Consider the following 16,471-nt stretch of genomic DNA (forward strand, 5'->3'; position numbering starts at 1 on the left):
CGGTCTTCTGCTAGGCATTAGTGGTGGGATGTCGATGCAACCGGCGGGCCCCATTGGAAGATTTTTCTCTTCACATCTTGTTCTGATGACAACTGTAAACTGTTGGATTTTCTACTCACTTTCTGTCTCAGTGACAATGGTTATCAGAACGGGAGACAGCTGCCCCCCCTCCCCCCTCCCCCCCATAACAAGTTCTGAAACATGGACCTTCATGGAAGGATCACACCTAGGAGATAGTTGCCACCCCGTAACTGATAAGTTCCTGAAGAAGAACCTTCATGGAAAGATTACACCTAGGAGATAGTTGTCACCCCATAAAAGAGAGGGATCTTCATGGAAAGATTACACCTAGGCGATAGTTGTCACCCCATAACTGATACGTTCCTGAAGAAGTACCTTCATGGAAAGACACAACCAGAAGATAGTTGTCACCCCATAACAGAAGGGATCTTCATGGAAGGATCACAACCAGGAGACAGTTGTCACCAGGGGCGGACTGACCATTTGGAAACTCGGGCACTGCCCGAGGGCCCGGGGTCAGTAGGGGGCCCCATGAGATGCCCCTGGTACCTTTTTCATAGGCTTTTTTGAGTTTGGGCAAGGACACAGGGGCCCCATGATCCCCTATTGCCCGGGGGCCCCATGAGTTGTCAGTCTGCCCCTGGTTGTCATCCTATACCAGTAGGTTCTGAAACATGGACCTTCATGGAAGGATCACACCTAGGAGATAGTTGTTACCCCATTACTGATACCTTCCTGAAGAACTACCTTCATGGAAAGACAACCAGAAGATAGTTGTCACCCCATAACAGATGGGATCTTCATGGAAGGATAACAACTAGGAGACAGTTGTCACCCTATACCAATAGGTTCTGAAACACGGACCTTCATGGAAGGATCACAATCAGGAGATAGTTGTCACCCCATAACAGATAGGTTCTGAAACACAAACCTTCATGGAAGGATCACACCTAGGAGATAGTTCTCACCCCATAACTGATAGATTCCTGAGGAAGTACCTTCATAGAAAGATCACACCTAGGAGTTAGTTATCACCCCATAACAGATCGATGTCCCCGTGATCTGTCCTTGTATGGCAGCCATATCCCAGAAAAATAGTTGTGTGGCCCCATCTGACCGCCCTTCGGCCCCATTCACACCAGAGCGTTTTTGTAAGCACGAAGCTCAAAAATGCTCAGGGAAGAAAAATAATCAATATTCCTCACATCTCCACTCCAAGTTGCCTGAAGCTGCTGTCCATGTATGACCGTTGTCTACTGTGCATGTATGACCATTGTCTGCTGTCTATGTATGACCGTTGTCTGCTGTGCACGTATGACTGTTGTCTGCTGTCTATGTATGACCGTTGTCTGCTGTGCACGTATGACTGTTGTCTGCTGTCTATGTATGACTGTTGTCTGCTGTGCATGTATGACCGTTGTCTGCTGTGCATGTATGACCGTTGTCTGCTGTGCATGTATGACCGTCGTCTGCTGTCCATGTATGACCGTTGTCTGCTGTCTATGTATGATCGTTGTCTGCTGTCTATGTATGATCGTTGTCTGCTGTCCATGTATGACCATTGTCTGCTGTGCATGTATGACCGTTGTCTGCTGTCTATGTATGATCGTTGTCTGCTGTCCATGTATGACCGTTGTCTGCTGTGCATGTATGACCATTGTCTGCTGTGCATGTATGACCATTGTCTGCTGTCTATGTATGACCGTTGTCTGCTGTGCATGTATGACCATTGTCTGCTGTGCATGTATGACCGTTGTCTGCTGTCTATGTATGACCGTTGTCTGCTGTCTATGTATGACCGTCGTCTGCTGGCCATGTATGACCGTCGTCTGCTGTCCATGTATCACCGTTGTCTGCTGTCCATGTATGACCGTTGTCTGCTGTCCATGTATGACCGTTGTCTGCTGTCTATGTATGACCGTCGTCTGCTGTCCATGTATGACCGTTGTCTGCTGTCTATGTATGACTGTTGTCTGCTGTCTATGTATGACCATTGTTTGCTGTCCATGTATGACCGTTGTCTGCTGTCTATGTATGACCGTTGTCTGCTGTCTAAGTATGACCGTGTTCTGTTGTGTATGTATGACCGTTGTCTGCTGTCTATGTATGACCGTTGTCTGCTGTCTATGTATGACCGTTGTCTGCTGTCTAAGTATGACCGTGTTCTGTTGTGTATGTATGACCGTTGTCTGCTGTCTATGTATGACTGTTGTCTGCTGTCTAAGTATGACCGTGTTCTGTTGTGTATGTATGACCGTTGTCTGCTGTCTATGTATGACCGTCGTCTGCTGTCCATGTATGACCGTTGTCTGCTGTTCATGTATGACCGTTCTAATTCAAATTTATTCTATTCGAAATTCAAATTTCTGAAGACGTTTACATTCTATTGTTTTTTCTATTCTATTCTCTATCTGAATTTAAAGTCTATTTGAAATTTGAATTTCGGAAGACAGTTATATTTTTTCTAGTTTATCCTGTTCATTTGTTTTTTTCTAGTCTATGCTATTTTTTTCTAGTCTATTCTTTTCTATTTTATTCCAATCTATTCTGTTAGAATTCAGATTTATTCTATTCAAAATTTCAATTTCGGAAGACAGTATATTCTTTCTATTTTGTTCTATTCTATTGCTTTTTCTATTCAATTTTTTACTATTCTTTTCTATTCTATTCAAATCTGAATTTATTCTATTTGAAATTTGAATTTCAGAAGACAGTTACTGTATATTCTTTCTATTTTAATCTACTCTATGGTTTTTCTGTTCTATTCTATTCAAATTAAAATGTATTTTATGTGAAATTCGAATTTAAGAAGACAGTTATATTCTTTCTATTTGATTCTATTCTATTGTGTTTTCTATTCTATTCTTTTCTATTCTATTACGCACCCATCTAAAGTTGCATCCCAGTTGCACGCAGCCAGTCACATCAAAGTCGCATTCAAGTCAATACTTTCCTATTGGCAAAAAGTTACATCAAAACACAACAAAAACATGTGCTCAGAAACGCAAAATGCACCGCAAAACACGACAATCGCAACACGCAGAGGTGAATTTTTAATTCTGTTGCTTTTCACCTAGGAAGGATGGTGGGAGCCCCCCATAAATGCCACAGAAGGTGTCCAGACCTGCAAAGATTGCACCAATACAGAGGGCTAGAAGAAAATGCCAAAAGGGATTCCACTCTCCAGCATCCCCCAGAAAATGAAATATCAGTTTTGGGTGGTGGACCGGCCATTTCAAGAATAAGTTCACTTTTTAGAAAAAAAATAAAAATGCATATTTTTGCAGGTAAAAATTTTTTCTTTGATTATTTTTTTCTCAGGATCCTCCAGAGCATCGCACCAGGGATCAGCAGAGACCGGCTTGACATGAGGCTCTACCAATCAGAAAGGCGTGCAGAGTCTGCCATCTAATGGACATTTTAGAAAACTACAGCTATGGAGAACTGCTAGCTCCTCCATGTAAATGAATGGTTCAGTGGGGCTCATTCTTCAGGCTTTGTCTGGGTGACAGTTGTCATCATTCAAAAGGGAAACCCTCTAGCTTCGGATCCAGCAGGAGAATCAGCAATGCAAGAGGGTCATGGGGACAGGATTCATCCTAAAGCGGTATTAAACCCCAAACCAAAAATGTAATACATTGCAGAAAATGTGGCGGCTGCATTAGTTTTCTTTTTTTTTTCCCTTCTGTTTTCACCTGGCGAACCGTCCAGTAACACACCTCCTGTATTGGTGAGACACCACTCTGGATGAAAGAGCACAGGGGGCACAGCGCACAGCAGTGGCAATATAATCAATGTTTGATTTTGGGTTTGACAAAGGTGACAGTTTTGATACATATGAGTTGTTTGACCCCCTCACCTACCGGGCACTTTCACCCCCCTTCTACCCTCAGGCCAATTTTCAGCTTTCAGCCCTGATGCACTTTGAATGACAATTGCGCGGTCATGCAACACTGTACTCAAACTAAATTTTTATCTTTTTTTTTTTTTAGACAAATATAACTTTATTTTGGTGTTATTTAATCACCATTGGGGGTTTTTTTTTGCTAAACAAACAAAAAAAGACCAAATATTTTGAAAAAAAAAAGTTTTTCTTAGTTTCTGTTATAAAGTTATGTAAATGATGGAATTTTCTTCTTCACTGATGGGCACTGATGAGGCAGCACTGGTATGCGGCACTAAAAGGCGGCACTGATGGGCATTGATAGGTGACACTGGTGGGCACTGATAGGTGGCACTGTTGGGCACTGATAGGCGCCACTGATGGGCATTGATAAGCGGCACTGATGGCACTGATAGGCAGAGCTGATGGGCATTGATGGACGGCACTTATGGGCACTGATAGGCAGCACTGATGGTCATTGATGGGCACTATTAACCTCACTGATGGGCACTGATAGGTGGCACTGATGGGCATTGATAGGTAGCATTGATGGGCACTGATAACCAGCACTGATGGGTATTGATGGGCACTATTAGCCTAACTGATGGGCACTGATAGGCGGCACTGATGGGCATTGATAGGCAGCATTGATGGGCACTGATAGCCAGCACTGATGGGCATTGATGGGCACTATTAACCTCACTGATGGGCACTGATGAGCACTGATAGATGGCACTGATGGGCATTGATAGGCAGCATTGATGGGCATTGATAGCCAGCATTGATGGGCACTATTAGCCTCACTGGGTACTGATGGAGCTACACTGATCATCAGGGCAAGCCTTGATCTCATGCAGCGGCAGAATGAAACCACAGCAGACAGAGGCACCGGCGTGGAACCGCACACTGACCTGGAACATCACCGTGAAGAACACCACCACTATTGTTGTGGCCACGAAGTATCCCTTGGCCTTGACTTTCTTGCCGTCCAACAAGATCACAAGAGCGAAGGCCACTGCCCCTCTCAGGCCGCCGTATGACATCACAACCTGATCGATCCTGTCCAGTGGGAGGAGTCGAAAGTGATTTAGCACGCAAGTCTGTAGGATCACACCTGGAAGATAAAGCCAACCTATCATTCCGGTTGGGATTAAAGATAAAACATTGCGTTTGTATTGCTTCTTTTAGATACGCATGTGAAGGAAATCAGCACAGTGGCTAAGTGGTTAGCACTTCCACCTGGCAGTACTAGAGTAGTGGTTCAAATCCCAACCACGGAACCACCTGCCTGGAGTTTGCATGTTCTCCCTGTGCTTGCGTGGGTTTCCACTGGGTATTCCAGTTTCCTCCCACACTCCAAAGACATGCTGGGAGGTGAATTGGATCCTATCTAAATTGTCCCTAGTATGTGTATGTGTGAATGTGAGTTAGGGACCTTAGAATGTACGCTCCTCGGGGGGTGGGGACTAATGTGAATGTACAATATATATGTAAAGTGCTGCATAAATTGATGGCGCTATAGAAGTACCTGAAATAAATAAATTGTTGTGATTTATGTACACACCTACAGCCACGTGCTCACAACATACTGCTTCCAGCTTTACAGTGGTTTGGGGGGGGGATTTACTAAAACCGGCGCACTCAGGATCTGGTGCAGCTGTGCATGGCAGCCAATCAGCTTCTAACTTCAGCTTGTTCAATTAGACTTTGATAATAAAGCTGGAAGCTGATTGGTTCCTATGCAGAGCTACACCAGATTTTGCACCCTACAGTTCTAATGAATAACCCCCAATGAGTCAGTAAACTGAAATCGATGCACTGCCTGAGTGGGGGTTATGGCAACAGCTGTAAATGTTCATTTACATGGGTGGCTAAGGGGCGGTAAAAACAGAACGATCCCCCCCATGGTTAGTGTGCAGGCAGGAGATCCTGCCAACCAGTTACACCGACCATTACAGTGATTATCAGCCTCACCAGCGGTCCCTCAGGTATGAGATGTTACAGTACAATTGTCCCTGCTGGCCCAATGTAAGTATGAAATAAAGGACATGCCTGGAGCTCGGCTTTTAAATTTTTTTTTCCTAAAATAGGGGGGGGGGGGGGGGGACTCAGCGCAGCATTTCTGGCAATAAAAATAAATACACAGAATATAACATTTACAGGTAAAGTTGATCCAGGGAATATCCGATTGCCTCTCGGGGGATCAGGAAGGAATTTTTTCCCTGCAGGAGCAAATTGGATCGTGCTTTGCTGGGTTTTTTGCCTTCCTCTGGATCAACTGTGGGTGTAGGATTATAACTTTTTTTTTTTTGGTTGAATTGGATGAACTTTTGTCTTTTTTTCAGCCAGGCTAACCATGTAACAGTCATATGTATGTTGAATAATTGGGGTGACCATCGGGTGGTAGGAGGTCAAGACCCAGTTAGTAACAAAGTGCCACGTCATGTCCCTCCCTGTGCCGAAAGCCACTTGGGATTGTTAAGTATTGTATTTTTTATGATTTTTTGAATGTATTTTGCATGTTGTGTTTTGTGTGACATTAAGCTGGTTGTTAAGGAGTGGGCAGCCTCTGGCGTCCCTAACAACCAGTCAACAATATGGTTGTCAAGGAGCGGGCAGCCTCTGGTGTCCTTAACAACCACTAAACAACATGGTTGTCAATGAGCGGGCAGCCTCTGGCGTCCTTAACAACCAGTAAACAAAATGGTTGTCAAGGATCGGGCAGCCTCTGGCGTCCTTAACATCCAGTAAACAAAATGGTTGTCAAGGAGTGGGCAGCCTCTGGCGTCCTTAACAACCAGTCAACAACATGGTTGTCAAGGAGCGGGCAGCCTCTGGTGTCCCTAACAACTAGTCAACAACATGGTTGTCAAGGAGCGGGCAGCCTCTGGCGTCCCTAACAACCAGTCAACAACATGGTTGTCAAGGAGCGGGCAGCCTCTGACGTCCCTAACATCCAGTCAACAAAATGGTTGTCAAGGAGCGGGCAGCCTCTGGCGTCCCTAACAACCAGTCAACAAAATGGTTGTCAAGGAGCAGGCAGCCTCTGGCATCCTTAACATGCAGTAAACAAAATGGTTGTCAAGGAGCGGGCAGCCTCTGGCGTCCTTAACAACCAGTCAACAACATGGTTGTCAAGGAGCGGGCAGCCTCTGGCGTCGTTAACAACCAGTCAACAACATGGTTGTTAAGGAGCAGGTGCCGTGTGTCCTTAACAACCATGTTGCTTACTGCTGTGCACTGTGATTACTAGGCGCAGGAAGAATTTTTAGCATGTTGCTTACTGGTTGTTAAGGATGCTGGTGGCTGCCCACTTGACATAACGACGTGTAAGCCCCATTCTGAGCAGTAGTACTGTGAGCCCGGGGAAGCATTATGACACGCCCCCAGGAGGTGTGTCCATGACAGCCTGGGCTTACAGGACAGGGTTATACAACGCACACTGTCATACAACCCCGGAGACCAGCAACTGCAGGATTCTGCAGGGGATAGTGGAAGAGAAGAGTTAAATATTGCAATATATAGACAACTGACTTGATATAATGTTTTCAGAAATCCTGGATTTGGGCTTCAAAGTTCTGTTGGCACCGGGAGCAGACATGAGGGATCCTTTACCAGGGAAAATATTTTATGAAACAATCTAAAAGTACAATAGATATTAAATAGTTTGAGGATCGGACTCACCGATTGCCCTGAAGACAAAGATGAAGACGAGCGTGGATAGGACCAGCGCCGAGTCCCAGATCCACTTGGAGGTGTCCACAGCGGAAATGCCCAGGAAGATGAAGATGATGGTCTCGGAGCTGCTGGCCAGGGTCTTCATGGTGTATTTGACGGTGGTCCGGGACTTGTTGGAGATGTTGGCCTCTACATACTTCTTACAGCACAAGCCGCAGAACGTCACCCTGCAGGAGGAAAGCGAGAGATTCTGTCGCTCAGCATGTCTATCAGGCTCAACACTCACTGGCCACTTTATTAGGTCCACCTTGCTAGTTCCGGGTTGGACCCACTTTTACCTTCAGAACTGCCTTCATTATTCGTGGTATTGATTCAGCAAGGTGTTCAAAACATGGATTTTGGTCCATATTGACATGAGTTACTGTTGCCTTTCTATCATCTCCAACCAGTCTGCCCATTCTCCTCTAACCTCTGAAGGCATTTCCCCCTCACAACTGCCACTCACTGGATATTTTCTCTTTTTCGGACCATTCTCTGTAAACCCTAGAGATGGCTGTGTGTGAAAATCCCAGTAGAGGCCCTGTCATGGCCCATGTCACAAGGGAAGTTGTTTATCCATGGTTGTTGGTGCCACACCAGCCTGTGTGGCACCAACAACCATGCCACGTTCACAGTCACTTAAATCCCCTTTCTTCCCCATTCTGATGCTCGGATTGAACTTCAGTAAGTCGTCTATACCGTGTCTAGATGCCTAAATACATTGAGTTGCTGCTCTGTGATTGGCTGATTAGCAAATTGTCTTACCGAGCCATTGAACAGGTGGACCTAATAAAGTGGCCGGTGAGTGTCTATTGTCAGATTATGGGTCCTTTCACACGGAGCGGGCCCTTTAGCGGATCTCTCCGCTGATCCTCGCTGAGCAAGTGGATGACAGGTCTGTGTGCGCTCCACTGCTGCAGAGTGGACACAGAGCTGCTCGCTCTCCTCAATGGGTGGTCGCATGAAAATGGATCGCCTGTCCGTTTTCATCCGACTCGATCCGACGGATGGAAGGGAAATTGGATCCCTTTTTGGCGGATCGGATGTCAGTGGGTGTAAATGGACACATGTCCCGTCGCTTCATAGAGGAGTATAAAGGTTCCGATTGGGTCCACCTGAAAAATGGGCAGGAGAATCCGATCGGAACACCCGTGTGAAAGAGCCCAAAATCAAAAAGAAAGTCAAAGTGGACCTGATTGAATAAAATTTGTGACATGTCACAGTATGCAACAATAGTATTGTGGGTTTTTTTGTGGGGGGGAAATTCCCACCTTCATCATTAAGAATTGGTCCCAGGGGGGAGGGGAGAAGGGAGTGGGAGATGTAGGTGAAATGTCTGTTTCTTTTTATATATGTATATATATATATATATATATATATATACTGTATGTGTATATATATCTATATATATTCTTTTTTATATTTTCCTTTGTAATGAAAAATGTAATAAAAGATTTATTATTATTATTATTAATAATAATAATAATAATAATAACAGTAATAATAGTCTTAATAATTTTATATATATATTCTTTTTTATATTTTCCTTTGTAATGAAAAATGTAATAAAAGATTTGTTATTATTATTATTATTATTATTATTAATAATAATAATAATAATAATAATAACAGTAATAATAGTCTTAATAATTTTACATATATATATATAATTTTTTTTTTTTTTTCAATTAGGATGAGTGGGGGTGTTCAATGTATTTGGTGAAACAACAGGAATGTAATGTCTAGAGATGCTTTTTAGCTAATTTGTATGTCATTTTTTTTACTTTTTATATATAATAAATGACAATAAATCTTTTTAATAGGAAAAAAAATAAATAGAAATTAAAAACAAATTAAGAATCGGTCCCTAAGCTCCAGTCAGGGACTTTAACCACTTGCCTACCGGGCCAATTCTGACCTTCCACTTCTATATGTGAAAAAAAAACATCTTTTTTTGCTAGAAAAGTACTTAGAACCCCCAAACATTATTTTTTTGTAAGCAGAGATCCTAGAGATTACAATGGTGAGTGTTGCATTTTTTTTTTTATTTCACACACAGCGGTTTTTCAAATGCAAATTTCTTTGGAAAAAAATACACTGTAATGATTTTTAATGCACACAAACCCCAATGTAATACTCATTTTTTTGGTAAAAACATAAAAGATGACGTTACACCGAGTAAATAGATACAAAGCATGTGACGCTTTCGAATTGCTTCAACCCGTGGAACGGAGCCAAACTTTGGTACCTAAAAAACTCCATAGGCCTTTACAGTTGACCAGTTTAGAGTTACACAGGAAGTCTGCTGGTAGAATGATTGCCCTCGTTCTGACGTTTGCGGAGATACCTCACATGTGTGGTGAGATCGCCCTTTACATACGTGTGCGGGACTGGTGTGCGTGCCCGTATAGGCAGAAGGGGACGCTTTCATTTTGTTATTATTATTTATTTTACTTGAATAAACATTTTTTTTTTTTATTTAATTCACTTTATTGCTGTCACAAAGGATAAACAACTTCCCTTGTGACATGGGCCATGACAGGGCCTCTTTATAAAGAGATCTGGGGTCTATTAGTCCATTTTCTGATTGATGAGGTGGGGAGTATGAGGATTGGATGAGGTGGGGAGTATGAGGATTGGATGAGGTGGGGAGTATGAGTATTGGATGAGGTGGGGAGTATGAAGATTGGATGAGGTGGGGATCGAGGTTTGGATGAGGTGGGGAGTATGAGGATTGGATGAGGTGGGGATCGAGGATTGGATGAGGTGGGGAGTATGAGGATTGGATGAGGTGGGGAGTATGAGGATTGGATGAGGTGGGGATCAAGGATTGGATGAGGTGGGGAGTATGAGGATTGGATGAGGTGGGGAGTATGAGGACTGGATGAGGTGGGGAGTATGAGGATTGGATGAGGTGGGGAGTGTGAGGATTGAATGAGGTGAGGAGTGTGAGGATTGGCTGAGGTGGGGATCGAGGATTGGATGAGGTGGGGAGTGTGAGGTTTGGATGAGGTGGGGATCGAGGATTGGATGAGGTGGGGAGTATGAGGATTGCATGAGGTGGGGAGTATGAGGATTGGATGAGGTGGGGATCGAGGATTGGATGAGGTGGGGAGTGTGAGGATTGGATGAGGTGAGGATCGAGGATTGGATGAGGTGGGGAGTATGAGGATTGTATGAGGTGGGGAGTATGAGGATTGGATGAGGTGGGGATCGAGGATTGGATGAGGTGGGGAGTGTGAGGATTGGATGAGGTGGGGAGTGTGAGGATTGGATGAGGTGGGGATCGAGGATTGGATGAGGTGGGGAGTGTGAGGATTGGATGAGGTGGGGAGTGTGAGGATTGGATGAGGTGGGGATCGAGGATTGGATGAGGTGGGGAGTGTGAGGATTGGATGAGGTGGGGATCGAGGATTGGATGAGGTGGGGAGTATGAGGATTGGATGAGGTGGGGATCGAGGATTGGATGAGGTGGAGAGTATGAGGATTGGATGAGGTGGGGAGTATGAGGATTGGATGAGGTGGGGATCGAGGATTGGATGAGGAGGGGAGTATGAGGATTGGATGATGTGGGGATCGAGGATTGGATGAGGTGGGGAGTATGAGGATTGGATGAGGTAAGGAGTATGAAGTCACATGTAGGAGGTGTTCTGTAGTCCAGTCTGCGGAGGGAAGGAGCTCAGGAATATGATCTCTCCCAGGATTTCCTCCATCGACAAGTATTTGTTTGCATTGATTGAACAGATACAACAGATGGCGTTTGCACCAATAGCGAGTCGCTGTCCTGATTCTGCCTGGAAGTTGCTTCCCGATTGCAGAGATAATACAAAGAACAATCTGATCATTGCTCTGCCTAGAGAATCACTACCATAGCGCCACCTACTGGTGTGGCTGAAAATAGCTTCATGTTTGAACTAGATGGGGGTTTGCATGTTGTCGCTTTACATAAGATGCGTACTAAATCTGGAGCGCTCAGAATCTGGAGCAGCCAATCAGCTTCTAGCTTTAGCTTGCACAGTTAATCTTGGACAATAAAAGCCGGAAGCTGATTGGTTCCTATGCAGAGCCGCAGCAGATTTTGCACCCTCCGATTTTAGTAAATCTTTCCTTTTGATTCAGACACAGAGGCTGATTTGTTGTCCAGCCCTGAAAATCCAACAAGCTGACCTTTCCGTGTCATAGACAAAGAACAGATGATAAGTGAGAAGTGGCAGTTGATATTGGGTGCGTGGGCTGCGTCGTGACTAGGCTCGGTGAAGCGGCTCGCATGCATGATGAGTCAGCGGGGGTGTAGGATGCTCAATGTTCCCCCGGAGGACGCTCTTCACCTCATACTTCTCACCTCTCTCTGTGACTCAGCAGTTTTGTAATGAGCCAACGGTCTGGAGAGGAATCGGATCCTCTGAAAACCAGGCAAGACGCCGGCGATGTGCGGCACGCATCGGAGTGCGCTACGTGGGCGCTGTGCAGGCTGTGTCATCGCTGTTGTCTCACTCCACGCGCAGCGTTTTTCATGGTCACAATGTCTGGAGTACACCAGGGCAACCATTACACTATATAGAATAGAATAGAAAAAATGGGGGGGAAATAGATAGGATAGAAAAAATGGGAAAAAAGAAAGAATAGAATAGAATAGAAAAAATGGGGAAAAAAGAAAGAATAGAAAAGAATAGATCACAACAGAAAATAGCTGTATATCTGCTGTCATAGGCATGCGCACAGGGCGTGCCTCCCTAGAAATATCATCATCATGATCATATACTGTAGCTGTATATCAAAATATAAAAGAATAGAACAAAACAGAATGAAACAGAATATAAAAGAGAAAATAGAATAGAAAAGAATACAATAAAACTGTATAGAATAAGATAGAATGGAAATAAAGAATAGAATAGAAAAATTGAGAATAAAAGAAAGAATAGAATAGAAAAGAATAGATCACAACAGAAAATAAAGGTATATCTGCTGTCATAGGCGTGCGCACGGGGCAGGCCTCCCTAGAAATATCATCATCATCATCATATAGCTGTATATCATCATATAAAAGAATAGAACAAAACAGAATGGAACAGAATAGAAAAGAGAATAGAAAAGAATACAATAAAACTGTATAGAATAACATAGAATGGTAAAAAAAGAATAGAATAGAATAGAAAATGGGAGAGAAAAAAGAATAGAATAGAATGGAAAAAAAGGGAACAAAAGAAAGAATAGAATAGAAAAGAATAGATCACAACAGAAAATAGCTGTATATCTGCTGTCATAGGCGTGCGCACGGGGTGTGCCGGAGGGGCCTAGGCGTGGCCTGATCACCCCGTGTGCATTACAATTATTGCTCTGTGTGGCAATAGGGATATGGGAAAGATCTCCCACTGAGAAAAGATACGCATGTGTGTTTGATCTTTGGGCTGTGCACCCTCATGCCCTAGGCTGCATGCGTACTTCTGTGATCTTCTAAGGCACACGTGTCAAACACAAGGCCTGCGGGTTCAATCCGGCCCTCCAGACCATTACGTGTGGCCCTCGCCGCTCCCCTGTAGCTGCAAACACCCCCAGAGTGGAGGCCATAAAAGTCCATGTGCGTGGAAAGGCCGGCGGCCCAATACTGCGGGCAATACGGTGTGTACCGGTCCTAAGCACGGGTGAAAGTTCTCTATTTCCGGTAAAGCTACATGGTCCGGTCGGAAAGTGGTCTTATTGTGTTTTTGCGCATTAAAATTTAACAAAGTTTTTTTTTCTACCAGAAATAATTTTCATTCGAAAAACTGCTGCATATATATAGCGTGATATAAAAATCTGCAATAATTCGCTAGGTCCTCTTACCTAAAAAATGATATTTGTATATATATATATATATACAGTCAGGTCCATAAATATTGGGACATGGACACGATTCTAACATTTTTGGCTCTATACACCACCACAATGGATTTGAAATGAAATGAACAAGATGTGCTTTAACTGCAGACTGTCAGCTTTAATTTGGGGGTATTTACATCCAAAGTAGGTGAACGGTGTAGGAATTACAACAGTTTGCATATGTGCCTCCCACTTGTTAAGGGACCAAAAGTAATGGGACAGAATAATAATCATAAATCAAACTTTCACTTTTTAATATTTGATTGCAAATCCTTTGCAGTCAATTACAGCCTGAAGTGTGGAACGCATAGACATCACCAGACGCTGGGTTTCATCCCTGGTGATGCTCTGCCAGGCCTCTACTGCAACTGTCTTCAGTTCCTGCTTGTTCTTGGGGCATTTTCCCTTCAGTTTTGTCTTCAGCAAGTGAAATGCTCAATCGGATTCAGGTCAGGTGATTGACTTGGCCATTGCATAACATTGCACTTCTTTCCCTTAAAAAACTCTTTGGTTGCTTTTGCAGTCTGCTTTGGGTCATTGTCCATCTGCACTGTGAAGCGTCCAATGAGTTCTGAAGCATTTGGCTGAATATGAGCCGATAATATTCCCGAAACACTTCACAATTCATCCGGCTGCTTTTGTCAGCAGTCACATCATCAATAAATACAAGAGAAGCAGTTCCATTGGCAGCCATACATGCCCACGCCATGACACTACCACCACCATGATCACTGATGAGGTGGTATGGACGGATCATGAGCAGTTCCTTCTCCATACTCTTCTCTTCCCATCACTCTGGTACAAGTTGATGTCGGTCTCATCTGTCCATAGGATGTTGTTCCAGACCTGTGAAGGCTTTTTTACATGTCGTTTGGCAAACTCTAATCTGACCTTCCTGTTTTTGAGGCTCACCAATGGTTTCCATCTTGTGGTGAACCCTCTGTATTCACTCTGGTGAAGTCTTCTCATGATTGGTGACTTTGACAGACATACACCTACCTCCTGGAGAGTGTTCTTGATCTGGCCAACTGTTGTGAAGGGTGTTTTCTTCACCAGGGAAAGAATTCTTCGCTCATCCACCACAGTTGTTTTCCGTGGTCTTCCGGGTCTTTTGGTGTTGCTGAGCTCACCGGTGCGTTCCTTCTTTTTAAGAATGTTCCAAAAAGTTGTTTTGGCCACGCCGAATGTTTTTGCTATCTCTCTGATGGGTTTGTTTTGTTTTTTCAGCCTAATGATGGCTTCACTGATAGTGACAGCTCTTTGGATCTCATCTTGAGAGTTGACAGCAACAGATTCCAAATGCAAATAGCACACTTGAAATGAACTCTGGACCTTTTATCTGCTCATTGTAATTGGGATAATGAGGGAATAACATAGAAAGAGCAGGGCCCTCGATCCCCTCATGTATCACATTGTATTGGTATTGTTCTGTCACATGTTCTGTCCCCCTTTGTAATGTACAGCGCTGAGTTAACTATTGGCGCTTTATAAATACTGTATAATAATAATAATAATAACACACACCTGGCCATGGAACAGCTGAGAAGACAATTGTCCCATTACTTTTGGTCCTTTAACAAGTGGGAGGCACATATGCAAACTGTTGTCATTCCTACACCGTTCACCTGATTTAGATGTAAATACCCTCAAATTAAAGCTGACAGTTTGCAGTTAAAGCACATTTTGTTCGTTTCATTTCAAATCCATTGTGGTGGTGTATAGAGCCAAAATGTTATAATTGGGTCGATGTCCCAATATTTATGGACCTGACTGTATATATATATATATATATATATATATATATATATATAGTACATATGTGTATATATATATTTTTTTTATATATATTATATAAAAATCATATTTAAAAAAATATATATAATGTTTGGCGGTTCTAGCAAAAAAAAATGTTTTTTACATGTAGGAGAGGAATGTCAAACGTGATTAAAGAAGACTGTGTTTTTGCGCATTAAAATTCATCAAAGTTTTATTCTGCCAGAAATAATTTGCGTTCGAAAAACTGCTGCACCTATATAGCGTGATATAAAAATCTGCAATAATTGCATTCTCTAGGTCCTCTTACCTAAAAAATTATATATATATATATATATATATATATATATAAAAATATATTTTATATATTATATAAAAATTATATTAAAAAAAGATATATAATGTTTGGCGGTTCTAGCAAAAAAAAAGTTTTTTACATGTAGGAGAAGAATGTCAGACGTGATTAAAAAAGACTCAGCTAGGACAGCTCGTGTTGTTCGATCCTCGCCAGCTCACTTCCTCCTTTCTGCGATATTCCCCCATAGATGTGTAGAAGGGGCCCTAATGAGGATTTTTGACAATGCTGGAAAATCTCTCTGAATGTTCCCCTTTTTTCTTAGCAGATGTCGAACCGTCACTGGGAGCGTCACCGCGGGAGTACGACTGACGGCTATGAGAGGCAATTGAAGTTCTCATCATCTGACGGGAGACGTCATATCGCTGGATCTCTGTTCCCTGAAACGTTGATACATTGTGTTCCTACCGGCATGAGAAATGTCTGACAATGAGAAGAATACTTACGCCAGTATTGAGGACAGCGAGACCATTTCTGCGGTGAGGTGGGCGAGATAGACGATGAGGAAGATGAAGAGGGGCTCTATGATGCGCACTCGCTTGGTGAATCGAGTGATGAAGGCCAGCAGGAAAGCGAACACCAGACCCACCGCCGTCCCCCCGAGACTGACCACGAAGAAGGAGCCTGCAAGAGAGACAATAGCTGGCTGAGATGGCTGAGTGGTTAGCACCTCCATCTGGCAGCACTAGGGTCCCTGGTTGGGCAATTTCTGGAACCGATCCCCTGTATGGCTCTCTCTGCAGCAGCTGAAAGCCGGCTTCTTCCCCCTCTCCCTATCAGCAGCTGAAAGCCACCTTCTTCCCCTCTCCCTTTCAGCAGCTCAAAGCCGGCTTCTTCCCCTCTCCCTATCAGCAGCTGAAAGC

General features: G+C 43.5%; 1 protein-coding gene across 1 annotated transcript in view; it reads right to left on the reverse strand.

Annotated features, from left to right (window-relative positions):
- SLC9A5 (solute carrier family 9 member A5) overlaps positions 1-16,471 on the reverse strand; it is a 113,929-nt gene that overhangs the window by 51,106 nt on the left and 46,352 nt on the right. The window contains exons 5-7 of the mRNA XM_089662757.1: positions 16,055-16,232; positions 7,589-7,809; positions 4,816-5,018 (exon numbers count right to left, since the gene is read on the reverse strand). Coding sequence (XP_089518883.1) covers positions 4,816-5,018; positions 7,589-7,809; positions 16,055-16,232 — 602 coding nt within the window. The remainder of the gene's footprint in view (positions 1-4,815; positions 5,019-7,588; positions 7,810-16,054; positions 16,233-16,471) is intronic.

The sequence above is a fragment of the Staurois parvus genome, unplaced genomic scaffold, assembly GCF_062004578.1.
Source record: "Staurois parvus isolate SC_StPar_1 unplaced genomic scaffold, SC_StPar_1.0 ptg001534l, whole genome shotgun sequence".
Classification (NCBI taxonomy): domain Eukaryota; kingdom Metazoa; phylum Chordata; class Amphibia; order Anura; family Ranidae; genus Staurois; species Staurois parvus.